The sequence below is a fragment of the Podarcis bocagei genome (genome assembly GCF_964188305.1).
Source record: "Podarcis bocagei genome assembly, chromosome: 1".
NCBI classification, from domain to species: Eukaryota; Metazoa; Chordata; class Lepidosauria; order Squamata; family Lacertidae; genus Podarcis; species Podarcis bocagei.
Window position 1 is genome coordinate 145,993 of NC_138125.1, and position 27,129 is coordinate 173,121.

A 27,129-nucleotide genomic window follows, 5' to 3' on the forward strand; every position below is an offset into this window, starting at 1 on the left:
GGTATGATAAGGTCAAAGCACATAAAGCATTTAAAAATCATATTGTCAGGAAAGCATTGTTTAATGTCTGGATAAGATATAAGGATTTATTGGAAAACAAAACCCCAAGGTGGTTGTCACCGATGGAAGCGAAAGCTCAGAAAAAGCTCAATATGGAGGCCAAATGGCCGAAATATTGGGAAATTCTGGAACAAGAGGGAGATAGACTGAAACTGCAGAGTTTTGAGAAACTAAAAAACAAAGTGAGAGACTGGCTTCATTATTATCAGATAATGGAGGCATACAATTTGGACAAGAAAATTGGTTTCCAGGTTGAAAAATCAAAATTAGAAACAGAACTGTTAGAACCCAAAACCAAGATTTTGTCAAAGATGTATAACTTGCTGCTGAAATGGAATACTCAGGATGAAACGGTGAAATCTACTATGATTAAATAGGCACAAGATGTTGGACATAACATTATGATGGCTGACTGGGAACAGTTATGGACCACAGGTATGAAGTTTACGGCATGTAATGCCTTAAGAGAGAATATTATGAAAATGATATACAGGTGGTACATGACACCAGTCAAGCTTGCAAAAATTTATCACTTGCCCGACAATAAATGTTGGAAATGTAAAGAAACTGAAGGTACATTCTTTCACCTTTGGTGGACGTGCCCAAGGATTAAGGCTTTCTGGGAAATGATATATAATGAAATGAAAAAGGTATTTAAATATACCTTCCTGAAGAAACCAGAGGCCTTTCTCCTGGGCATGGTCGGCCAAATGGTGCCAAAGAAGGACAGAACTTTTTTTATGTATGCCACAACAGCAGCAAGAATACTCATCACGAAGTATTGGAAGACACAAGATCTACCCACCCGGGAAGAATGGCAGATGAAGCTGATGGACTACATGGAACTGGCGGAAATGACTGGCAGAATCCGAGACCAGGGAGAAGAGTTGGTGGAAGAAGATTGGAAGAAATTTAAAGTTTATTTACAGAAACATTGTAAAATTAAGGAATGTTAGAAGGATGTTGGAATGAAATAATGTGGCTTTAGCAGAAATGCTATAAAGGATTAGGGAAAAATAGATTGTTAAATGGTGAAGGAGGGAAAGTAAAGTTACATTTTATTAAGATAGAATAGAGGACAAAAACCGGAAAAGATGGAAAGGATTTGCTGAAATAGTTAATTGAACTAGAATACAAAAAGGGAGGTGTGAGGAGGTCAAGGAAAGAAGCAAATGAAAGACAAGTTATGGGAAGATGTATTGTATTGTATTTTTTTGTATTCCCCCTTTTCTTTTTTCTTTTTTGTTTTGATATTATCGTGATGTGATGACTTGTATCTCTTAAATATGCTGTCTTGTTTAACTTTTTCTTTTTGTAACTCTTTAAAATGTAATAAATATCATTTTTTTTAAAAAAAGAAATATTTTTTTTACTTGTTCCTACTTTTTCCTCTCTTGTTTTTCCCCAATTTCATATTTCCGATCTTAACCCATTGTCTTATCACCCCAGTCACTGGTATCAACTTTCAATTGTGTTTAACAAATCCATATTCTCTAGTTGGCCTCTTTTCTCTTACTGATAGAGAACCTACATAAGGACTCTATACAGGCTCTTAGGTACCCCATAAGGGATAAAGGAGAAGTTTTTTTTCTTATAACAGGTAGGTAGCCGTGTTGGTCAAAAGAAAATTAAAATTAAAAAATTCCTTCCAGTAGTACCTTAGAGACCATCTAACTTAGTTATTAGTATGAGCTTTCATGTGCGTGTATCTGAAGAAGTGTGCATGAACACGAAAGCTTATACCAATAACAAACTTAGCTGGTTTCTAAGGTGCTACTGGAAGGATTTTTTTGTTTGTTTGTTTCTTATAACAGTTGGCTTTGGCATTTTGGCCTTGAGAGTCAGAAATCACATCACACACCAGGTTCCTTTGGCTCAGGCAGGCCAAGGGGTGATATTCCTGAGGATTAAGCAAGTTTCACCTAGTTCCAGCCACAGTTTACACAAAACATTTGCAATGGGCAAACCACAACCATTAAGGCTGAGGAGGTCCCTCGATCTAGGAGAGGAATCCCTTCAGGAACTTCCCTGGATGGCTTTCTGCCTCCGTGGGGTCTTTCGGAGAGCCAAAATGGCTTTTGGATTTCTCTGCTGCACTGCTCTAGACATGTGGTTTATATACTTATGTATGTGTGTTTGCCTTGTGCAATTATCAATGCGGGTGGCGCTGTGGATTAAACCACACAGTCTAGGGCTTGCTGATCAGAAGGTCGGCGGCTTGAATCCCCATGATGGGGTGAGCTCCCATTGCTCGGTCCCTGCTCCTGCCAACCTAGCAGTTCAAAAGCACGTCAAAGTGCAAGTAGATCAATAGGTACCGCTCCGGCGGGAAGGTAAACGCTGTTTCCGTGTGCTGCTCTGGTTCGCCAGAAGTGGCTTAGTCATGCTGGCCACATGACCCAGAAGCTGTACGCTGGCTCCCTTGGCCAGTAAAGCGAGATGAGCACCGCAACCCTAGAGTCGTCCGGTCAGGGATCCCTTTACCTTTACCTATTCTATATTTGAGACCCTTGAATTTCTACACAGAGGATGAGCACGCTAAACACCAACTTTATGACTGTTTGAGAGAGAATTACTGAATTTAGGACCGAAGCCTTATTAGGAGTCGGGTCGGGATAAGCCTGGAGAAAAGGAGACTGAGAGGCAGGACGAGAGCCAGTGTCTTCAAACACTTCAAGGACTGCCCCTTGGAAGGTTTTCTGCTGCCCCAGAAGGCAGGACCTGAACCCAGGGCTTCAAGTTACAAAAAGGGTGATTCCGACCCAACATCAAGAATAGGCTTCTGACAGTGATTGCTGTTTGACAGCGGAACGGATGACCTTGGGAGATGAAGGACTCTCCTTCCTTGGAAGCTTTTAAACAGACATTGGATGACCATCTCTCAGGGATTCTGTCGCTGAGATTCCTGCCTTGCAGGGGGTTGGACTAGATGACCCTTGGGGTCCCTTCCAACCCAACAACTCAATGACATTCATCTTAATGCCCGTGAAGTCTTCCCTCTCCTCCCCAAACCCCCCAAACCTTGTCCTGCCCTCCATATACACACAGATGCACCAACTCTGCGGCACATTTTTGCAAGTAGCAGAACTCCTAATAAATGGCAGGCAACGATCCTAAAAGAAAAAAAACACCCCACTTTATTCTCTTTGGGAAAGCAAAAATACAGGGTTATCTTTGTTTTCCAGACGGCGGATGGTGTTCCCTCGTGCGTCCCTTCCCTGGAGCAGCCTGGTCCCCGTGGAAGAGGCAGGGATCCCTTGCGTGGGCACAGGGATCAAGCCCTAGATTTCTCCACACAGGCAGAGCCAACAGCAAAATGCACCCCCCCCCCCCGGCAGGGGACAAACCTCCTTGAGCTGGATGAGCAAAGGCAGGCTCTGTGCGCAGTCAGAGGGATCTCCCATTGGTTCCTATCAGTCTCTCTGCACACAATAAGTCCCTTTTGGCCAGTCCTCCTGGGCCAGCCTGCGGCCTCCCCAGCTAGTTCTCTCCCACCTCGTCATAGATGGGGTTGACGTAAGCGCCACTCTTGGGCTCTTCTGCAAAGTCCTTCTGGCTGGTGGGCGGCCACTTTGCGTCCTCCTCCAGCTGCCGCTGCAGCTTCCGGTACTGGCTGGAGGAGCGGAAGCGGAAGAGGGCCTTGATCAGAAGCCAGAGGCGGTGGTTCTGCAGGATGCCATCCTGCAAAGAACATGGGAGCATGAGAAAGGGGCCCATCCATTCTTAAAAAACCAGAAGCATTTTTACTTGGTATTATAGGCCAAGGCATTAATAGACAAGGTGTCAAACAACAGCGGCAAGAGTATTGTTAGCCCAGAAATGGAAGCAAGAATAAATTCCAACGAAAGAAGAATGGCAGACGAAATTAAGGGACTACGCAGAATTGGGCAAAATAACAGGAAGGATTTGAAACCTGCGGGACCAGAGATTTACAGAAGATTGGAAGAAGTATATGAATTATTTGAAGAGCAACTGTAATCAACAAATTACGCTAGTAGGACTACAAGAAGTTTTGTAAGGAGAAATATACGAAGTGTTACAAAGTAGAAAAAGATAGAGATATTGGTTATGAGTTTGAGATGTAATAGGGAAAATAAGAAATGCATACTAAGAGATTAGATTGGAAAATTTTCAGGCAGGACTGATTGAAGTAAAAAAAATTGAAGAAGATGTAAAAGTATGTTTAATCACTGTTGAAAATGGTATGTTAAAAAACTAATAAAAATTTATATCTATAAAAGAGAAAGGGGCCCGTCCAGTCCAGCATCCTGTTCTCACTGTGGCTGACCAAACGCCCCTGAGCGAAACCCACACGCAGGATCTGAGCGCAAGAGCATCTGTCAAGCCTCCTGGCCTTCCAAAGCAGAGCTGCCTCTGATCCCAAAAGCATCTGGGGGAAAGTTGCCGCTTTGGGAATTCATGGCTAGTTTAATCACTGGGGCAAGATGGTTTAAGGCTATTGCACCGATCCTAGCCCGACTGCACCGGCTGCCACTTAGTTTCCGCTTTTGACCTCTAAAGCCTGAAATGGCTCAGGACCACAATATTCCCCACGTGAAGCGACCCGGATCCTAAGGTCATCTTCTGAGGCCCGTTGTCGTGTGCCTGCTCCGCAAGAGGGGTGGCCCCATGAGAACAGGGCCTTTTCTGTGGTGGCTCCCCGCTTGTGGAATGCTCTCCCCAGGGAAGTCCACCTGGCACCTCCATTACACATGTTTAGGCACCAGGTGAAAAGGGTCTTCTTCAACCAGGCCTTGGGATGAACAACATGCTATGCCCTTTAAAATGTGTTTGGGGTAGGGGGGTTATTGGGGTCATTATTAGGATTAGGATTTTGTGTCTTCATTTTGTATTTGTTATGTTGTAAACCGCCCTGTGATTTTCAGATGAAGGGCAGTATATCAGTTTAATTAATCATCATCATCATCATCTGTTGGTGAGCAGGAGGAGGACGCTGAGCCCGAGGGACTGTTTTCCCGACCCTCTTTAACCCCCAAATCCCCTCCACATCCCCTGAACCACCAGCAGCAGGTTCCCACAACCCCTGGGAGTAGGTAGCGCTCTGCTGGTTCCTGGGGAAATGAAAAGCCGTAGCTCAGAGGCTGAGCGTCAGCCTTGCAAGCAGAAGCTCTCAGGTTCAATCCCCGCTGGGACCGAGAGACCCCTGCCTGAAACCGTGGACAGCTGCTGCCAGTCCGTGTAGACAGCGTTGGACTAGATGGGCCAGCAGCCAGACTTGGCGCAAGGCAGCTTCCTGAAATCACGGTCGCCTGCTCACCTCCACGAAGAACGAGACGGAGAAGGCCACCAGCAGCATCAGCAGCACATAAACCCTCCAGATGTTTGGGGTGCAGAGAAACTGTGAGGAAAGAGGTTGCAAGCTGGTTAAGCTTCCGCTGCGCCTTCAGGTCAGCCTGCCTGGCACCTGCCCCCTCCTTCCGCACCCCACACCCCTGGAGCCCGGCCCAGGGCTCTGCGTTTTGCCCCAAGCGCAGAGCATGGCGCTCCAATCTGGTGCTGGCTGCCCATATCCTTGTGCTGAGGGGAGCTCCGGGTTCACCTCCCACCCTCCCTTGGAGTCTCCCGCTAGGCACTTCCGACTCACCTCCATTCCTCTGTAGATGGGTTCCAGGTCAGCGAAGAAAAGGAAAAGGGAAACTCCAAGCTGGACACACAGCAGGCCAGAGAAGATATCTGGGGAATCAAGAAGAGGAAGAGCCCCCAATGAAGCCCAGGAATCTGGGGGCCTCTAGGATCAGGAAGAGCAACGGGAGATGGGAGGCAACAAGCAGGTTCCCATGTGCCTCTGGATCTCAGGAAGGGCGACTGGTCACTGGGGCTGCTCCTGCTGCCACCACAATGGGCTCCTTCCTTCCTTCCTTCCTTCCTTCCTTCCTTCCTTCCTTCCTTCCTTCCTTCCTTCCACAGGGTGTGATAAGGAGCAAAGAGACAATGCATGGAAAGCTCTCTGAGCACTGCAGGAAAATGCTACCTGGGCTGTGCCCAGAACCAGACCCCTGGCAAGGCTGGTTCTGGGGTCTCGGGGCTCTGCTGGGCTGGGTGGGGCAGAAGTCATCATGAACCGAAAAGGCAGAAAAGGACATAAGGGTCTGCTGCCCCCACCCTGTTAACTCACAATTGGTGTAGATGGGCTTCCGGAAGGGCTTCCCCTTGGAGAAGACAAAGGCTGCAATGATGCAGTTGACGGTGACCAGTGGCCAGAGAGTGGTGTCCTCATAGCTCAGGACGGAGTGCTCTGGGGCCGTGGCGTTGCTGGTTGTCCCGTTGCCTAGGGACACAGGGTGGTCTGCAGTAGGGCACCCCCTGGAAGGAAGACACACACACACATCACCCAGAGTTACTTCCTCTGCCTCGTTGTCCTAGTTAGATGCAGGTCAGAATGAAGAGGCAGAGGCAGATGCTGGCCAAGTTAACTCTTCATTCAAGGAAATGGCAGGCAACTCGGCCTAGTGGTCTCAGCAACCCTTCCCAGCAGGTCTTGGCCCCATGGAACCGTTGCCAGGCTGAAGGCCCCTGCCTTCCACCTAAGGCTCCTCCTCTCCCAGATGTTTCCCAAGCCGTCTCAAACTGCGCCTGAGCACCTCTGGTCTCTGTTCTGCTTTCCTCCTTATTCTGGGAGAACAGGGGAAGGGGAGTTTGTGGGAATGTTCAGGGTGGCAGGAGAGGATATATTGTTAATTAATATCCTTCCTAACTTGTGCTAGCAAGATCCTTTACTTAGCAGAGTTTACATTCCCCTTCTTACAGGCATAGCAGATAGCTGGTTGCAGGCTCGTGTGAGCCTCTCACTATTATACAATTCAGTCTGTCTCAGATTGAATTGTACATTCCTGGTAAGTTCCCTTGAATCCCTCTTAAAAGAATAAAGATGCCACAATCTTATTCAAAGATGATGAAAAGGTTTACTCACATCAGTTCACAGTTGGATTCCTGAAGGCAGATTTATTTACAAATATGTACATGTTGATCTACCCCATATGGGGGAATAATCCCAGTGCTTATGCTAGCTGAGAAGCTAGCAGAGCAGTCCTAGCTTGTCAAACGAAGAAGGGAATCAAAAAGAGAGAGGTGTGCTGCGTGACTTGTCCTTTTGTTACCTGGACAGGTTTAGTCAAGCCCACCTTTAGTCACATGCAAAGCAAGGATGCTCCAGCCAGGAGGAACAGGAAGTTTCAACTGGCTGGACCAAACATTCCCTTGCATGTCTTCTCTAGCATTAGAATGAATGTTGTACTTGACTGCCTCTCATGGATCACATATCACATATCGCAGCCTCTCTGGGTTCTGCAGCAGCCTCTTGAACCCACTCCTCTGCTCCAGCCTCAGAGTCTGAACTGCCCCCGTCACAGGTTCTTCCTGCTCACTAAACCCTGTTGCCCCTTTGGCACCCAGCACCACCTCCCAATTCTTTCTTTTAAGGAGATACTTTGCAGCTCAAAAGGATGAGGCATCTAACCTCCCCACAAACAGATCAGAAAGAAGGCTCCACCGAGAGAGGATCTCGTATGACTTCCCCGTGAGAAAATTGGGGGTATCCTCCGTGAGCAGAGGCGGCCTGGGTGAGCTCCAAGGGAGATTCCGCCCCCACCCTCCCACTGCTGCCTCTGGGAATAAGGGGAGCCTCTACCCTTAGACACCAGCAAGAGGGAAACGGCACCCCCTGGTCACCCACCCCAGCCCACCTCTACGCCTCTCCCTGGAAGGTGCACTCTTTGGATGGGGACCTCACCTGTGGCTGCGCAGGACAGAGTACCAGGGCTGCTGCTTCACATACAGGAAGGCGAAGACTTGGACGGTGAGGGTGAAGAGGACGTTGAGGATGATGGAGAGCAGGAGCGGCGGGGAGAGGAGCCGCCCGGGGGGTCGGTAGTGGGCCAGCTTGGGGTAGGCGTGGGTCAGGTTCACTGTGGGGAGGAAGACACGGCATGGAGAAAGCGAAGAGTTTAGAAAGGTTGCCCTTCCCTCTCTCCTAACACTATAGAATAATTCTTTATTATTCATTTTAAATTACAATGATCCAAAAGAGCCACATTATCCCAATACAGTACCAAATTACAATACAATTAAATAGCCAATTATTCAAATACCAAATTAAACAACGTTGGGTGACTTCCCATGTGCTGGATTTCAGGGTGCAGAGTTCTTATTACTTTCTGATTCCATAATCTTGATTATTCCCATTACAAAAGCTCCAATCTTGATCCTTTATTCTACGGCTGCTGGTTTCACGACTTTCATTTGTAACCGCATATTTAATAAATTTTATTTCTGCAAGAGGAGTTTATGTCCTGCAAATTTCTGTGTGAGATGTTTGTTTCCCCTCTGTTTCTTCATTCTCCCTGTTGTAATCCAACAAATACGGCTCTCTGCTTCCACTTTTTCGCTCGCTCGCTCTCTTCTCTTCTCTGCTCACAAGGGTTGCGTGTTTCCCCGCGTCACTCGCCATCCTGTCTGTCAAAGTCTAACAAAAGGTCTGGCATCCCGCCATACAGAGGCGGAGCTAGCTGCTCCGGCACCTGGAGCGGCGCACATGCTGTGCACATGGGGGCGGAGCTAGCCGCCCGCGGTGAGCATCCCCAGGGGGGGGCACCCATGGCGAGCATCGAGCATCCCGGGGGGCAATGCCCAGGGGTGGTGTGATGATGTCACCCCCCTCAGGGATGACACCCAGGGCGCACTGGCCCCACCACACCCTCTTCCTCCGCCACTGCTGCCATAGCCCTGGGCAGGTCTCCAACTTATCTTTCTCATCCCACACTCAGTGGTTAAGGATCTGACATCCTGCCAAAGCTATGGCAGATCTTCAAAAGTCATAGCTGCGATGGCCTGGGACTTGGGCTCGGACTTGGAACCAGAGGAGTCTCGGTCTGCACCGGATCCTTTGCCTCAGGCAGTTGGATGCTTTAAATCGTATCAATCCTCTCTCCTAACACTAGAACTGGTGGACATCCAACACACATGGGAAGATTCAGGACGAATAGAAGGCAGTCCTCCTTCATCTGTGGAACTCCCTCCCACAGGAGGAATCAACGGCCCCCAACTTGGATGGCTTTGAAGAAGGATGAGAACCGTTCAGGGAAGGGGAGAGAGCTATTGATGGGGAGCAGCCCAGGTGGCTGTGCTCAGCCTCCACGGACAGAAGCAGCATTGCTTCCGAATCCCCATGGCTGGAACCCTGCTCTTGTGCCCAGGTCCTGCTTGCAGGATTCCCGTCGGGGCTTCTGGCTGCCCAGAGAGAGAACAGGATGCTGGACTGGAGGGGCCATGGGCCTGATCCAGCAGACCCTTCTCATGTTCTTACAAGACAAATTGCTCAAGTGAGCGCCCTCTTCCGCCCCACAGGCCGCCAGCATCAGGACCAGGCGCAGAAGAAGCATTGTAGAGGTAAGGGGGGGGGCGGAGGTGAGGACGGAGAGCTGGTCTGGAGGAGTCAGCCAAGAAGAGCAGGAGGCTTTGCGGAAAGGAAAATGCTTGCTCCAGGGAGAGTTCTCAGGAAGGTGAAGCAGGCCCAGTCACTTACCAAATCTGAGCTCAGAGAGAGGCAGGCTTGGAGGCTGCCCTTCTCCCTCCCAAGGCTGGCCAGAATTTGAACTTGAGCACTGCTCATTCAGGTTAGGTAAAGGTAAAGGGAGCCCTGACCATTAGGTCCAGTCTCAAACAACTCTGGGGTTGCGGCGCTCATCTCGCTTTGCTGGCTGAGGGAGTTGGCGTACAGCTTCTGGGTCATGTTACGGCTGGAGAGGGGAGACGGCCTATAGGAAGGAAGTTGAGCAGTTGGGGGAGTGGTGCAGGAAAAACAACTTACTGCTTAACTTAAAGAAAACAAAAGAGATCATTGTGGACTTTAGGAAATGTAAATTGAATATTCAGCCACTTATTATTGAGGGGAAGTGCGTGGAACAGGTCTCAGTGTTTCGATTTCTGGGAATGGAGTTGAGAGACAACCTAACCTGGGGAGAGAACAGCAAAGACCTGGTGAAGAGAGCACAGCAGAGGTTATATTTTCTGAGAATCCTCTGGAAAAACAATCTCTCAAAGGACCTGTTGATGGCATTCTACCATTGCACTGTGGAGAGCGTACTAATTTATGGTCTGTGTGTGTGGTTTGGGAGCTGCATGGCCAGGAAAAAAACAATGCTATCCAGGGTTGTAAAGACTGCAGAGAGAATTATTGGGTGCACTCTTCCCACCTTAGATCAAATCTATGCTGCCAGGTGCCATAAGAAAGCGGCAGAGATAGCACATGATAGTACGCACCCCGGAAAAGATCTCTTTCAGCTTCTGCCTTCTGGAAGAAGGTATAGGGTTATAAAGGCCAGGACTAGCCGCCTGAAAAACAGTTTCTACGCTAATGCAATTCTGGTTCTAAACGCGGCATAAGGGGTCTCTGTAGTATAGTGTATTTTAAAATGGGGCTTTAGAGTTTTTTAGGGGTTTTTGAATGTTTTATGTAGTTTTTATGTAGTTTTATGTAGTTTTTATGTAGTTTTATGTAGTTTTTATGTAGTTTTATGTAGTTTTTATGTAGTTTTATGTAGTTTTTAATTTCATTGTTCCACAAGGGACAATGACAATAAAGATATCGTATCGTATGTGGCCAGCATGACTCAGCCGCTTCTGGAGAACCAAAGCAGCACACAGAAACGCCATTTACCTTCCTGCCGGAGCGGTACCTGTTTATCTACTTGCACTTTGACCTGCTTTCGAACTTGTAGGTTGGCAGGAGCTGGGACCAAACAACAGGAGCTCACCACGTCATGGGGATTTGAACCGCCAACCTTCTGATAGGCAAGTCCTAGGCTCTCTGGTTTAATCCACAGAGCCACCCGTGTCCCTTGCTCATTCAGGTTGGAGTAAGCCAAATTAATAATAATAATAATAATAATAATAATAATAATAATAATAATAATAATAATAATAATTTATTATTTATACCCCGCCCATCTGGCTGGGTTTCCCCAGCCACTCTGGGCGCCTTCCAAAAGAATATTAAAATACAATGATACATCAAACATTAAAAGCTTCCCTAAACAGGGCTGCCTTCAGATGTCTTCTAAAAGTCTGGTAGTTGTTGTTCTCTTTGACATCTGGTGGGAGGGCGTTCCACAAGGCGGGCACCACTACCGAGAAGGCCCTCTGCCTGGTTCCCTGTAACTTGGCTTCTCGTAGTGAGGGAACCGCCAGAAGGCCCTCGGTGCTGGACCTCAGTGTCCGGGCTCCCTTCACCTCAAGAGGGAATTTGTGTGTTTCATATCTGACTGTGTACCTTCCTTGTAGCAGCGGCCCCAAACCCAAACCCCTGAGGGAACTCACCTGCTAAATACACAACCCCATAACACAGTTGTCAGAGCTGCTTCAAGATCCTAGCTCACAGAGGATCACGCTAGCCAGCGGTCATTAAGTAAAAGTCTTTATTGAATTACAGTTTCCATTCTCACGCTGCTGTCTGCAACTCTACGTCTACTAGCTAGATCGGCGAGGCTCCGTCTGAGTCTCCGCCCCGTGCGCACCAACTTAATATCCTAGCCTTGCTCCACCTTTTCCTCCTGACTGTCCTCCTCTGGGTCCCTCTACCCCCCGGGGCTTCTTCCTTCCGGGATTCTTCTGACGCTGACCCAGACCCTTCTGCCTCCTTGCGCCGGGCTTTAGGACCCGGTTCCCTTTCGGGGCTGCTCACTGCGCCGCCTTCCTCTGCATTTGAACTTGGCGCGCGCGCCCAACCTTCCACTTTCCTCTTAACCGTTTCTTCGCTCCCCGATGGAGGTGTGGCCACTCCTGACTCCTGCCCTCCCTCCTGTGGTGAGCTGCCAGCGCTTCCCTCCTGGCTCCTTTCCTCTTCCCTGCTTCCTGGCGGTGACGCTGGTCCCGATTTCCAGCTGCTCCCCCCTGAGTCTCCTCTGGCTCTATCTTCCTGGGGTGCCTCCCTAGACTCCCCCCTTGCCCTGGCCACTGGTGCTCCTTTCTGTGAATCCTCTGATTCACTGGAAAGACTGGGAGATCTCGGGTCGTCGTCATCACTCATCCTTTCCTCTGTCTCCTCCCCTTCGCTCTCTGTTTCCTCCCTTGCCCGTGCCTCTGCACCTAAACCCCTGACATCCATCCCCCCCTCGAAGCCCCCCAGTCCCCCCTCCCCTCCTTCCGGTGCTGGAGCTGGGGGCTGCTGTTGCAAAGGGACGAACGTCGGATATCGGTCGCTTCCCGTGGCAGGCCTCCAGCGGAACTCTTCCAGGTCTTCCTCTCTGCTCTCGTTGACGACAGTCACCTCCTCTTCCATCTCTGTGCCGCCGTGCTCGAAACCAGGGTCGTCCCCGAAAATGTCCATGTCCGTCTCTCCCGCACTTCCTCCAGGCGGCGTTGCTCGGCCGGAACAGTCCAGCCACTTTCTGCGGAACTGCTCCTCCGGCCTATCGTCCCACCAATACGAGGGTTCTGAGACAGATCCCGAGGGTGACCCCTCCGGGGAACGGACGTCTCGTGTTGGTTCCTCGTCCGAGTCGAACCCCCTGAACGTGCTGTCCGAAAGCGTGGGCGTGAAAAGCCAGTCGTCGAAAAAGTCTGCTGGCATAGGTCTATGTGGGAAGAGGGCATGAAACTCGTCTTTGAGCAGAGGTTCGTCTAAAGCGTAGCCCGGCACCCAGCTGTTCGCACTGGCCGGGGTGCCCTCCCTGGCGAGAAAGTATTCTACTCCCTCTTCCCCCCATCTGGAGTCCAAAATCTCCGTGACTTCGTTGATGCGCTCCTCCTGTGCCACTCCCGCGTGCCCCGTTCCTTCTCTGAGCGGACTCGGCGCCGTTCCGGGTTCCTGGAACCTGTGCGGTGCCTTGTAGGGAGTGAGCACCGATCTGTGGAACACCGGATGCATTCTGGAACCCTCCGGAAGCGCCAGCCTGAAAGCCACCGGGTTGACCTGCTCTTCGACTTGGTAGGGCCCCAGTTGTTTATGCCCTAGTTTCTTCTTGGCCAACGACCTGGCCGGCACTGCGTGGGCTGCTAACCAGACCCAGTCTCCCACGTGGAGCTCTTCGCCAACCCTTCTGTGTTTGTCCGCTTGTACCTTGTATGCGTGTTTAGCCAGCTCCAGGTGGCGCCGCAGCTGATCGTGGACTTCCTGCAGCTTTGCTGACTGCGGCTCCCCTTCTCCCCTGCATTCCAGTCCCGGAAAGGTTCTAGGGTGCCGCCCGTTGTTGGCGAAGAACGGCGTGACGCCCGTGGATACGTGCTTCGTGTTGTTGTAGGCAAACTCTGCAAGCGGCAGGTAATCCACCCACGTCGCAGGCTGTTGGTTTGCATAACATCTCAGGTACTGCTGCATGATGGCATTGGCTCGCTCCGCTTGCCCGTTGGTCTGCGGGTGTCTCGCCGACGCCAGATTGATCTTGACGTTTAGGAAGCCCATCAGTTTCTGCCAGAAGTTCGAGATGAACTGCCGCCCGCGGTCGGACAGAATAGACCGTGGCAGACCGTGAACCTTGAACACGTGGTCTATGAACAGTTTGGCGGTTTGCTCCGCCGTGGCCACCTTAGCACACGGAATGAAATGCGCCATCTTGGAGAACAGGTCCACCACCACCAACACTGCCGTCTTGCCCCTTGAGCTGGGCAGATCCGTGACAAAGTCCAGAGCCACCCTTTCCCAAGGTTCGACCGGAGTTTGCAGCGGCTCCAACAGTCCAGCCGGCGGTTTGTGCACCGGCTTTGCCCTCTGGCAGGTGTCACACCTCGCTACGTAGTCTGCGACCTCCCCTCTCATTCCAGGCCACCAGAAATCCCTGGCTACTAATTCCACCGTCTTCTCCTTGCCAAAGTGCCCGGCCGTGGGTGCGTCGTGCAGCTGCTGTAGCACCTTGGCTCGAAGTTCGTCACCCGGCACGTAGATGGCCCCTTTACGGATGAGCAAGCCATCTCGTAGCTGGAAACCGTCGGCCGCTGCCTTGCCCCCTCGCACCTCTGCCATCTTCGTTTGTGCGAAGGAGTCCCCCTGCAACGCTCGCCGCACCGCCTCTAGGTCCACGGTCGCCGCGGCGCACGCCCACACTGTCGGTGCAAAGATGTGCATGGCGGCCGCTGGTGTTGCGTCCTCCAGATACTGTGGCTTGCGGGAGAGAGCGTCTGCCATGATGTTGGTGTCCCCCGGGACATACTCTATTCGGAAGTCGAAGTCCGCAAAGAACTCAGCCCAACGTATCTGCCTCTGGTTCAGGAACTGTGCCGTGCGCCAGTGTTCCAGATTCTTGTGGTCTGTGCAAACCTGCACCGTGTGCTTGGCGCCGATCAGAAAGTGCCTCCACGCCTTGAACGCTGCATGAATGGCCAGCAACTCCCTGTCCCATATGGTGTAGTTCTGCTCGGACTTGCTGAGCTTCCTGGAGTAAAACGCTCCCGGCCGCCACACGCCCTGCGGGTCCTTCTGCAGCAGGACCGCCCCCACTGCTCTGTCCGAAGCGTCTGTCTCCACCCTCATCGGCATGCTGGGGTTGACATGAAGCAGCTGCTCTTCCGACGCGAAGAGACGCTTGAGGGCCTGAAAGGACTGCTCCGCCTGCTCTGTCCAGATGAACTTCTTCTTCTTGGAGCTAAGGGTGTCAGTGATGGCCGCCGTCTGCATCGCGAAGCCCTTGATAAACTTGCGATAGAAGTTCGCAAAGCCGACAAACCGTTGGACCTCCTTCCGGTTGCGTGGGCTCTTCCAATCCAACACCGCTCGAACCTTGGCGCTGTCCATGGCGAGCCCCTTGGCAGACAGCTTGTAGCCCAGAAAATCCACCTCCGGCACGTCAAATTGGCACTTCTCCAGCTTGGCGTAGAGCCTGTGTTGCTTTAGCCTGCCCAGCACTTCCTTGACGTGCTTGTCATGTTCTTGCTGCGACTCCGAAAAGATCAGGATGTCATCCAAGAAACAGACGCACGTCTTGTAGAGAAGTCCCGCCAACACGTGATGCATAAATGCTTGAAAAACGTGAGCGCCATTTTGCAGTCCAAAAGGCATAACTCTGTATTCGTAGGTACCCAGTGGCGTGAACATGGCCGTCTTCCACTCATCACCTTCCCGCATGCGAATGAGGTTGTACGCCCCCCGCAGGTCCAACTTGGTGAACACCTTTCCCTTCCGTACCTTCGCCAGGAGGTCGTCGATGCGGGGCATGGGGAAGTCCGACGGCTTGGTCACACTGTTCAAAATCCTGTAATCCACTACGAGTCTTTTTTGGGGCGTGTCTCGCTTCTTAACAAAGAATACAGGACTGCCCCCCACTGCCTTAGACTCCCGGATGAAACCGCGCTCCAAATTATGATCGATGAAGTCTTTGAGTTCCTGCAGTTCGTCCTCAGACATGGAATACAGCTTCCCTTTAGGCAGCGCCGCCCCCGGCAGCAGGTCAATTTTGCAGTCATATGGTCTGTGAGGGGGTAGCCTGTCCGCCTCCTTCTCGCAGAAAACTTCCAGAAATTCTGCGTACTTGTGGGGAATCGCTTGCAGCGTGCCTAGCAGCAGCTGTGACTCCTCTTCCCCTCCTTCCTGCCTGGGTACGATGCAGTGTTCAGCACAAAAGGAAGAGCCGAAGACCAGCTGCCTCTGGAACCAAGCCATCGTTGGGCTGTGCTTGTCCAGCCAACTCATACCCAATACAATGGGCGTGTCAGACAGTTGAGTGACGTTGAAGCTGATGACTTCCCTGTGATTCCCAAGTCGCATCACCATTGGTGGCGTCTGCTTCACCACTTGCCCCCCTAGCAGCTCCCTGCCATCCACCGTGACAACCTGCAGGGGCAGTGTGGCCGGCAGCAACTGCACAGCGTGCCTGTCGACAAATTCCTGCCCTATAAAGTCCGCGTTGCTGCCGGAGTCGATGGTGATTGGCACGTCCATGGTGATTCCATTGGGCAGCTGGAGAGATGCTGTGAGCCTCACTACTGGTTTGGGCGGGAGGGGGTTCACTGGCTGTAAAATTTCTGGGGACTGCGTCACAAACACGTCTGGCTGGGCCCCAGTGCCTCTTCCTCCAGCCAGACATCGTCGTTTCCCTGCTGTGGTCCTCCCTGCTGCGTTGCTGCAGTCACCATTGCTGAGGCTGCAGTAAGCTTGTGGGGCCTCTGGGGACACTCTTTCGCCATATGCCCTGGCTGCTCACAGACGTAACACTTCCTGGTCCCTCTAGGAGGCTTCGCCTTCACTGCTGCCGGTGCTAGGGCTCTGGTTGCTGACTGAGCCCTTGCACCTCCAACCTCCATAGGTTCGGCTCCTCCTCCTGGCGGAGGCGTGGATTGCGCTCGCGCTGCTTCTCTGGGAAAGAAGGAGGGGCCCCCGGCTGGTTCGCGCCCTCCACGTCCTTCGTCCTTGCTCCACGGACGTCCTTCCAGCCTCACCCCCACTGCCAGTGCCCTCTGAACGACCTCCTGGGTGGTTCGGGGTCTCTCCCCCCTCGCTATCTCATCTTTAATCGAGTTGTGCAGTCCCTCCCAAAAGAGGTCTCTTACAGGAGCCGAATCTCTGTCCCATTCCAGGGCGCTGACCAAGGCGAAAAAGCGTGCATGATACTGTCTGACGCTGGCCCTCCCTTGTCTCAGCCCATGCACCTCCTTCCGTGCAAGATCAATGTCAATACTTGATAAGAAACACCCATCCATCGCTTTAATAAAGGCATCCGCATTCTGGAGCGCCGGATCGTTATCTCTCCATAAATTGCGCAACCATGCTTTCGCCTCCCCATGCAGATGGGACATGATGAACCCCACTCTCTCCTGTTCATCTCTAAAATCTTTATGCAACAGTTGCAGTGCGCACAGTACGTCGGCTCTAAAGTTGGGATACTGTTGCAGGTTCCCATCGAAGTGAGAGAGCAGCCCGCCTGTCCGTCTCGCCAACCCAATTCCCTCCTGCCGGGGTGGTTGCTTTGCCAGTACGTCTAACCTGACCTGGAGATCCCTGCAGGCGGCAGCTGCCTCGTCCTCTCTCTTCCTGGATGCGAGAACCTCGGCGTTCAGTTGTGCCACTGCTTTTCTGAGGTCCTCTATCTGCTGCTCAGCCGTCATGTCTCCTGCCGTTCGTGAGCTCGCTAGTGGGCGCCTGTTTCTCTCCCCTCCTCGAGGCTGCAGATGCCCACAATGTAGAGACGGAGCCTACTGTCAGAGCTGCTTCAAGATCCTAGCTCACAGAGGATCACGCTAGCCAGCGGTCATTAAGTAAAAGTCTTTATTGAATTACAGTTTCCATTCTCACGCTGCTGTCTGCAACTCTACGTCTACTAGCTAGATCGGCGAGGCTCCGTCTGAGTCTCCGCCCCGTGCGCACCAACTTAATATCCTAGCCTTGCTCCACCTTTTCCTCCTGACTGTCCTCCTCTGGGTCCCTCTACCCCCCGGGGCTTCTTCCTTCCGGGATTCTTCTGACGCTGACCCAGACCCTTCTGCCTCCTTGCGCCGGGCTTTAGGACCCGGTTCCCTTTCGGGGCTGCTCACTGCGCCGCCTTCCTCTGCATTTGAACTTGGCGCGCGCGCCCAACCTTCCACTTTCCTCTTAACCGTTTCTTCGCTCCCCGATGGAGGTGTGGCCACTCCTGACTCCTGCCCTCCCTCCTGTGGTGAGCTGCCAGCGCTTCCCTCCTGGCTCCTTTCCTCTTCCCTGCTTCCTGGCGGTGACGCTGGTCCCGATTTCCAGCTGCTCCCCCCTGAGTCTCCTCTGGCTCTATCTTCCTGGGGTGCCTCCCTAGACTCCCCCCTTGCCCTGGCCACTGGTGCTCCTTTCTGTGAATCCTCTGATTCACTGGAAAGACTGGGAGATCTCGGGTCGTCGTCATCACTCATCCTTTCCTCTGTCTCCTCCCCTTCGCTCTCTGTTTCCTCCCTTGCCCGTGCCTCTGCACCTAAACCCCTGACATCAGTGATCTGCTTACTTGTTAGGCACACGACTAGTGTGATGCCGACATCTTGAACGAGGTACTGCATATTCCCAACGATCTGTATTTGCTAAAAGTGGGGCAGAGAGAGAGAGAGAATGAGTTCACGGAGGACTCTCAGTCCTGCCGCTTGTGGACAGATTGTTACCCAGATTGTTACTTCAGATTGTTACGGAATTAACTCAGACCAAGTAGGAGAGTCTAGGGGGCTTTGCAACGGCACCCAAAGATGTCTTGCTGGGACTGGATTCGCACACGGGTCCACGCTCCATTGTAGCAAAATAACTTCCCTGCCTTACAGGATCCCAGGCAACAAACACATTGCTCCTTTATGTTGAATGGTTTCTTTAAATGTAAAGGTTCATCATTGTTCCACCAGTTGTGTATGTCTTTAAGGGGCCAGAGCAAAATAACGAGACCCAGCTTTACAGCTGTGAAACATAGCAGGTGCTGCTGAGTTGTGTTGATTAGGCTGTGTCAGCAATTGGGTGTAGTATATAAGGAGCAGCACCTAGCTCTCCCATTACCCTGGGGGACGGGTTGGTGGTTGGGTCTGGTTTGTTGATGTATTTAGTTTTTGTTTTTCTTATTAAAACCTTGTTTAAGTTATTTTTGAGTCCATACTGCAAATAGCCAACACTTTAGGTGGAGGCTTTTTATAAAGACGGGAACCACTGTGGATCAAGGATCTGGCTGTGACCTGGGGAGAGACCAGGGTTCAAATCCCTCACTCAGAAATGCAGCTCGCTGTGGGTGAGGAGGAGAAGATAGAAACCACCTTGAGCTCCTTGGAGGGAATGTAATTAATAGTATTAGTATATTAATTAATTATAGTAATAAAAATAAAGAAAGAAAGGACTCTCTTCAACTGAAGCCATTGTCTACCTCCAAGTTAAGAAGTACAGTTTAGGGACACAAGCTGTCAGTCACCCACGATTTGGCCTTTGGATGAATCTACTGTTAGAATTCCTGCTCCATGATTGCAGTCATGGGATTTTTGTCTATCACATGATGGTGTATGTTTTGACTCCACAGAGTGGGAAGTGATGGAGACAGGACGTTTGTGTTACTGTGTTCCGTGAAGTGGGACTATTGTCCTTTGTTCTTTCTCTCTTTGTTGCCTGATGCTAGAGAGAGGGGGAGCCATGTTGCAGTGCTCCGTGTGTGTTTAGATGTAAATAAAATAGATTCGCCAAAATGCTGAGTTGCTGAGGTCTGTTAAGCAAGCTGCGAAGACTCTGTGGATCCCTAAGTGTGCCGGTGTCTGTTGGCATCGGTCGCTGTGATGTTCGGGCTGAAGAAAGCTTTTGAAGCTCCCGAACGATCAACCAGGAGGGAGAGAACATGCCAGTCAGGCATGTGTCTTTGCCAGCATCCTACTCAAGTGTAGGACAAACTCCTGACATCTACACCTGTCAATATTTACATATGTACGTACCCAAAACAGCAGAGCAGTGCCAATGAACTGGCCCATCGCGTACACGGTCAGGTATTTAATCACCGAGAAGGAGGCCACGAGGGCCGCACGACCTTCCCTGGGGAAGAAAAAGAGGCAGCTCAAGTGCAGAAGGACAACTCGGGGCTGAAAGACTCGGCAAGTGGCTAGGCATGCCAGGGCAAGTGCCAGGAGTGTGCCAGTCCCAGTGGGTACTTGCTGCAACATGGAGGCTGGGGCAGCAGTGCCAGCGGCAGCAGGACAGAAGGAAGTGTTATAAGAATTTTAAGGTCTCAAGTACAGAATAAATATTCATAAATGCACACATATCAAAATATATGAACCATGTGTCTGAAACAGTATGGGAGAGCAATCCTGAAGCCATTTTGATTCTCCCAATGACCTCAAATATTCCTCTGCAGTAAAGGAGGCAAATGGGGAAAGCCATCCCATTGCCTTTTCGCTTACAAATCCTGTCTGAAGGGCGTGTTTGTGTATGAATAGGGTGAACCTGTGACCGGGATTCAGGAAACTAAAATATTGACCATCACAAAAGAATGGCCAGGCTGCCCAGGTAATTCAGTCAGTGGCCATTATCAGGTATCCTTGCAGGCAGGATTTCTGCTGGAGACCGCCTCCTTCTGTGGTGATGTTTTTGGGGGGTGGTGGTACTGGGCCACAGGGTGGGCAATTTCAAAAGTCTATATAAGGGCTTGCGCACCGTTGTTCTGGGTTCCTCCTCCCTCCTGCGTGGGGTGAGTGGGGACTGTGTTTCAACAGTTATTTGAATAAAGATCAGGCTTACAAACCGCTTTGCTTGTCAATATATCATACCTTTCCGTGTATAAGACTTCCGTTAATAATTATGCTAAAAAGTGGGGGTCCAGGCTTGACTACTGTAACTCGCTCTACACGGGACTGCCCTTGAAACTGTCCCACAAACTCCAGTGGGTGCAGAATGCCGCGGCGAGACTCCTTACGGGGTCTTCGCTGCGGGATCACATTCACCCAGTGCTATACCAACTGCACTGGCTCCCGGTGGAGTATAGGGTCAGGTTTAAGGTGCTGGTTTTGACCTTTCAAGCCCTATGCAGCCTAGAACCCACATACCTACAGGATCGCCTCTCCTGGTCTGCCCCGTGGAGGACCTTAAGGTCCACAAATGACAACACCTTGGAGGTCCCAAGTTGCAAGGTGGTTAGATTGGTCTCAACTAGGGCCAGGGCCTTTTCAGTACTGGCCCCAACTTGGTGGAACGCTCTGTCACAAGAGACCAGGGCCCTGCGGGACTTGACATCTTTCCGTAGGGCCTGCGAGACAGAGATGTTCTGCCTGGCCTTTGGATTGGACTCAGTCTGACCCTTATGTTTCCCTCCCCTTACGGTTTTGATTTATGGGCTATTTTAAAATGAGGCTGCATTTTAAATCGCATTTTAACCTGTGTTTTAAATTGTGTCCCCCCCCCCCATTATGTTTTTACTGTAATTTTACTGGTGTTAGCCGCCCTGAGCCTGGCTCTGGCCGGGGAGGGCAGGGTATAATTTTATTATTATTATTATTATTATTATTATTATTATTATTATTATTATTATTATTATTATTATTATTTATTATACAACAGGAGGAAGGAGGCAATGGAGAAAAGCCACACTGGGTCCCACAAGGCGCCTCCGGAGAGGTTTGGCGTGGCGGGAACAAAGCCACGGAAGCAAAGGAGGCAAAACCCACCTGATCAGTTCCGGCACACACTCGATGTTCGGGATTTGGGAGGTGAAGGGAGACGCGACGGAAGCCTCTTGCTCTGAGAGGGAGATCCCGGCGTGAGCCATCTTCAAGGCCTGAAAGAGCATCAGCATCCGCCCCCTTTCAATCTCAGATGGAATCAAAAGTATTGTAGGAACATGAATTGCCTTTTGGTTTTCACTTAGGACCCGCCACATCCGTGGGGAAAGGGATCCAGGTGGGTCACAAGCTTTATTAATTATTTATTTGTTTGTTTATTTATTTATTTAACAAATCTAATTCGAGCCGATTTGGGCTCGCCCGCGGAGGCTGATGGACCCGGATAGATTCCGTCAAGCCTTGCGGGACCTTGCTCCCCCTGGCGACTCATTGACTGAGCTTGTTGAGGGCTGGAATACCCAGCTCCTGGCAGCCATTGATGAGATCGCACCTAAGCGCCCTCTGCGACCCCGCAGAAACCGGGCTCCCTGGTTTACCGAGGAGCTTCGGAAAATGAAGCGGGACCTCAGACGGCTAGAGCGAGTATGGCGGGGTGCCCGTGACGGAGCCTCAAGAACATCTTATAGGGTTTTTATGAAAACCTATGAGATGGCAGTGAAGGCTGCTAAGAAGTCTTACTTCGCGGCCTCCATTGCATCCGCTAGCTCTCGCCCGGCGCAATTATTTAGTATAATTCGGTCTTTAACGTCCCTTGAGGGACAGCCAAATTTAAATAACAATCTGACACACAGCTGTGAGGCACTTGCGAGCTTTTTTGCGGAGAAGGTCTTGTCGCTCCGCCATGACCTCCCTGCCAATTTGGATACAATAAAGGAACTGGAGGCCCCTCGACTGTCCTCGGGTCCAGTATTGGACCACTTTGACCGGATATCTCCAGCCGATGTGGACAGATTCCTCCAAGCTGGAAAGCCCACCACCTGTCCTCTTGACCCGTGCCCGTCATGGCTGATTAGAGCGTGTCCAGACGAGGTGCGGGGCCCCCTGGGGGATATCATCAATTTGTCCCTTGGCACCGGGATATTCCCAGGGGAACTGAAGGAGGCGGTGGTGCGTCCGCTCTTAAAGAAAACATCATTAGATCCCTCAGATCTATCCAATTACCGCCCGGTCTCGAATCTTCCATTCCTGGGTAAGGTGATTGAGAGAGTGGTTGCTGAACAGCTTGGTAGGTTTCTGGATGAAACATCTGCTCTGGACCCATTCCAGTCCGGCTTCCGTGCTGGTCATGGGACCGAGACGGCTCTGGTCGCCCTAACAGATGATCTCCGCAGGCAGCTGGATCGAGGCGGGTCAGGGCTGCTGATTCTTCTAGATCTGTCAGCAGCCTTTGACATGGTCGATCACGAACTCCTGGACCACCGCCTTGCCGACGTGGGGATCCAGGGCACAGTCCTTCAATGGCTGCGCTCGTTTCTCTCTGGTCGGGGACAGAGGGTGGCGCTTGGGGGGGAATTGTCATCACGCCACTCCTTGGTGTGTGGAGTGCCTCAGGGTGCAATTCTCTCCCCGATGCTTTTTAACATCTTTATGCGCCCCCTCGCCCAGCTTGTCCGGAGTTTTGGGCTGGGTTGCCATCAGTATGCTGATGACACCCAACTCTATCTGTCAGAGCTGCTTCAAGATCCTAGCTCACAGAGGATCACGCTAGCCAGCGGTCATTAAGTAAAAGTCTTTATTGAATTACAGTTTCCATTCTCACGCTGCTGTCTGCAACTCTACGTCTACTAGCTAGATCGGCGAGGCTCCGTCTGAGTCTCCGCCCCGTGCGCACCAACTTAATATCCTAGCCTTGCTCCACCTTTTCCTCCTGACTGTCCTCCTCTGGGTCCCTCTACCCCCCGGGGCTTCTTCCTTCCGGGATTCTTCTGACGCTGACCCGGACCCTTCTGCCTCCTTGCGCCGGGCTTTAGGACCCGGTTCCCTTTCGGGGCTGCTCACTGCGCCGCTTTCCTCTGCATTTGAACTTGGCGCGCGCGCCCAACCTTCCACTTTCCTCTTAACCGTTTCCTCGCTCCCCGATGGAGGTGTGGCCACTCCTGACTCCTGCCCTCCCTCCTGTGGTGAGCTGCCAGCGCTTCCCTCCTGGCTCCTTTCCTCTTCCCTGCTTCCTGGCGGTGACGCTGGTCCCGATCTCCAGCTGCTCCCCCCTGAGTCTCCTCTGGCTCTATCTTCCTGGGGTGCCTCCCTAGACTCCCCCCTTGCCCTGGCCACTGGTGCTCCTTTCTGTGAATCCTCTGATTCACTGGAAAGACTGGGAGATCTCGGGTCGTCGTCATCACTCATCCTTTCCTCTGTCTCCTCCCCTTCGCTCTCTGTTTCCTCCCTTGCCCGTGCCTCTGCACCTAAACCCCTGACACTATCTGTTGATGGATGGCCATCCTGACTCGGCCCCAGACACACTGACCAGATGTCTGGAAGCTGTGGCTGGATGGTTACGTGGGAGCCGGTTGAAGTTAAATCCTTCGAAGACAGAGGTCCTCTGGCTGGGGCGGGACGATATGGGATCGAGGGGGCAACTCCCATCTCTTGCGGGGGTGCAATTAGTGCCAGCACCGTCCGTTAAGAGTTTGGGTGTAATCTTCGATACCTCCCTCTCTATGGAGTCGCAGATTACAGCTATAACAAAGGCGGCATTTTTTCATCTCCGCCAAGCTAAGCAGTTGGCCCCTTATCTCTCTCGTCCTGACCTAGCCACTGTGATCCATGCGACGGTCACCTCCAGACTGGATTATTGTAACTCGCTCTACGTGGGGCTGCCCTTGAGACTGACCCAGAAACTCCAGCGGGTGCAGAATGCCGCGGCGAGACTCCTTATGGGGTCTCCGCTGCGAGAGCACATTCATCCGGTATTATACCAGCTGCACTGGCTCCCGGTGGAGTACAGGATCAGGTTTAAGGTGCTGGTTTTAACCTTTAAAGCCCTATACGGCCTAGGACCCTCGTACCTACGGGACCGCCTCTCCTGGTATGCCCCACAGAGAAACCTACGGTCTGCAAATAATAACATCCTCAAGGTCCCAGGCCTCAGAGAGGTTAGGCTGGCCTCAACTAGAGCCAGGGCCTTCTCGGCTGCAGCTCCAAACTGGTGGAATGCTCTGTCAAAAGAGACTAGGGCCCTGCGGGACCTGACATCTTTCCGCAGGGCCTGCAAGACAGAGTTGTTCCGCCAGGCCTTTGGTCAGGGCGCAGCCTGACTCCCTCCTCTGGCAACCTACACATAATTCTGCTTAATTGGTTGCCATCAATTTGATTTAATTAATTTTTATAATGAATATTTTTAGATTGTGTGATTATTTTACTGATTATTTGATTGTTGTTAGCCGCCCTGAGCCCGGCTTTGGCTGGGGAGGGCGGGATATAAATAAAATTTATTATTATTATTATTATTATTAATTACCTACCCCACAGTCGTTGGCTCCGTCGCCACACATTCCCACGTAGTAGCTAGGAGACAGGAGGGAACATCATTTAAAAGTTAAGGTTTTGGTTTTGTTTTTTTAAAAAAAGATGTTAAAAATCTCATTCACAAAACGACCAGAAGCCTTCTTATTAGGGATAATGTCAACTGAAATAAAAAAAGAAGTAAGATCTCTATGTATGCAACACCCACAGCCAGAATTTTTATTGCAACGTATTGGAAAAATGAAACTATACCTACAAAATCATAATGGCAAGTTAAACTATGAGAATATCTGCAAATGGCAAAAATGACAGGGAGGGTATGAGGGTATTTGATGCAAAAGGTACCGTACTTTTCGCCCCATAGGACGCACCGGCCCATAGGACGCACCTAGTTTTTTGGGGGGGAAATAAAGGGGGGGATTTATTTTCCCCCAGGTGCGCTGCGCTAATCCCAAAGCTTGGGGCGTGCGGAGCTCAGCGTGCCCCAAGCTTCTGGGTGCCGGTAAGCAGTCCGCTAGCCCTGGGAGAGCCGTGCGACTTTGCGCGGCTCTCCCAGGGCTAGCGGACCGCTGCGCTAATCCTGAAGCTTGGGGTGTGCAGAGCTCAGTGCGCCCCAAGCTTCTGGGTGCCAGCAAGGTCTCCGCTAGCCCTGGCAGAGCTGCACGACTTCGCGCGGCTCTCCCACAGCTAGCGGACCGCTGCACTAATCCCGAAGCTTGGGGCATGTGGAGCTCAGCGCGCCCCAAGCTTCTGGGTGCAGGCAAGCTCTCCGCTAGCCCTGGCAGTGCTGGGTCTCCCACAGCTAGCAGATAGCTTCCTGAAGCCTGGAGAGCGAGAGGGGTCGGTGCGCACCGACCCCCCTCGCTCTCCAGGCTTCAGCAAAAGCCTGCATTCGCCCCATAGGACGCACACACATTTCCCCTTCATTTTTGGAGGGGAAAAAGTGCGTCTTATAGGGCGAAAAATACGGTAAATCAAGAATGAATTATATTCAAGGAATAGCTTAAAAATTACTGTTGAGGGCAAAAAGGTCCTTCTTCCTCTCCCCTGAGCTCCGCTCCCAGAATCACGATGGCAAGAAAGGAACCTACTCTAGCTTCTGAAACTCTTCCACAAGGCTGGACTTCTGTGCTGGAGACATCCTGGCAAACACTGTTGCGTTCAGAAGAATCTGTGGATAGGGGGAAAAACCCCCACCAAATAAACACAGAATTATAGAATTGTAGAGTTTGAAGGGACTCTAAGCCTCATCTAGTGGCGTCTCCTTCATTGAATGTTTTTAAACAGAGGTTGGATCTGTGGGATGTGAAAAACAAGAGCAGTCAAGTACAACCTTCCTAGAGTGAACATGTTTACACATGGGGAGGAATGTTTGTCCAGCCAGCAGGTCAACTTCCTGTTTCCTTCTGGGCTGGGACAGACTTCCTCTGCATGTGACTAGAGGTGGGCGTGGCCTCACCTGCACAGGTAACAACAAAAGCACAGGGCAGCCATCTCTCTCTCTGTGACTACATGCATCAAAGAAGCAACATCTGCTTAGCCAAAGATGCTCTCATGGCTCCAGCCAGGAGAGGACAAAGGGACAGTCTCCTTATGAGATAGTTTCCAGGTGTATGTTACTTTTCTAAGACAAGTCTGCCTTCTGGGATCCGATTGTGAACAGAATGTTCTTTTTATACTTTTATAGAAGACTGTGTCGTGTCTTATCTTTTATGAGGGAATAAGGGGAAAATACCAGAACAGTTATTACAGAGGCTTTAGCGAGCCTGAGCAAACGCATCCGCTGTGAGTTTAAAAGGGGGAATGTTACTCTGCTAAATTGTGGAACTTGTTAACACAAGTTGGAAAGGCTATAATCAAACAATATATCCTCTCCTGCATCCCTGAACATTCCCACAGGATGGCCATCTATCTGGGATTCTTTAGCACTGCAGAGGGCTGGACTAGATGGCACTGAGGGGATCCCTCCTGTTCAGAATGCTACAATTCTATGAAACAGTGTCCTGGAGGAGTCCAGGGAGGCCGTGCAGAGGAGTCAATGACGCGGGAGAAATCTGGGAGCGCCAAAGAACATTTGCACCGTGGACAGGTCCAGGTCAAGACGGTCAAGTACAAGCCCACCCTGAAAGCTCAGAACGCTTATTGCTTCACAACACACACACCTGGAGGCCCTTTCTGCCCAAAGAAAGTCTTGCATTGCAGGCTGGTTCCAAGGAAGCACCCTTAAGGATGCGTCCTGGTGTCAATGGGGGGGGGGCATTCCTCATTCCCTACCCCCACCAGCCCTAGGGACCACCCACCGCCTTCCCCTCAGCGTACCTTGGGCAGGAGGCTGCCGAAGTGTTTCATGAGGACGTGATAGGTGTCCCCGTTCAAGGCGAAGTGGAAGTCGCTCTCTTTCCCGCTAGCATCAGAGATGTCAATGGAGATGTCGGGAGTCTGGAAGTCAGGAATTACGCCCCGGTGACTTATTTCAGAATTTGCGCAATTGGAAGCATCTCAGCCAAACGGCGTCAGAAGCTTAGGGGCACATCCATTCCACCCAGATTGAACCTATGCAAAGAGCTCTGGAGCTCC

At 51.3% G+C, this 27,129-nt stretch overlaps 1 protein-coding gene and 1 long non-coding RNA gene across 2 annotated transcripts in view; one reads left to right on the forward strand and one right to left on the reverse strand.

Moving 5' to 3' along the window:
* Positions 1 to 3,174: 3,174 nt before the first annotated feature.
* Positions 3,175 to 27,129, reverse strand: part of LOC308587720 (putative cation-transporting ATPase 13A5) — a 92,644-nt gene continuing 68,689 nt past the window's right edge. The window contains exons 21-31 of the mRNA XM_081195481.1: positions 26,872 to 26,991; positions 25,644 to 25,723; positions 24,552 to 24,594; positions 21,136 to 21,245; positions 19,411 to 19,507; positions 17,970 to 18,042; positions 7,811 to 7,985; positions 6,197 to 6,384; positions 5,666 to 5,754; positions 5,339 to 5,419; positions 3,175 to 3,741 (exon numbers count right to left, since the gene is read on the reverse strand). Of these exons, the coding sequence (XP_081051607.1) occupies positions 3,541 to 3,741; positions 5,339 to 5,419; positions 5,666 to 5,754; positions 6,197 to 6,384; positions 7,811 to 7,985; positions 17,970 to 18,042; positions 19,411 to 19,507; positions 21,136 to 21,245; positions 24,552 to 24,594; positions 25,644 to 25,723; positions 26,872 to 26,991 (1,257 nt within the window). The 3' untranslated portion in view covers positions 3,175 to 3,540. The remainder of the gene's footprint in view (positions 3,742 to 5,338; positions 5,420 to 5,665; positions 5,755 to 6,196; positions 6,385 to 7,810; positions 7,986 to 17,969; positions 18,043 to 19,410; positions 19,508 to 21,135; positions 21,246 to 24,551; positions 24,595 to 25,643; positions 25,724 to 26,871; positions 26,992 to 27,129) is intronic.
* LOC308588243 lies at positions 18,033 to 19,314 on the forward strand. The gene is made up of 3 exons (XR_014008606.1): positions 18,033 to 18,305; positions 18,618 to 19,073; positions 19,104 to 19,314. It is a non-coding gene; the product is annotated as an uncharacterized lncRNA (long non-coding RNA).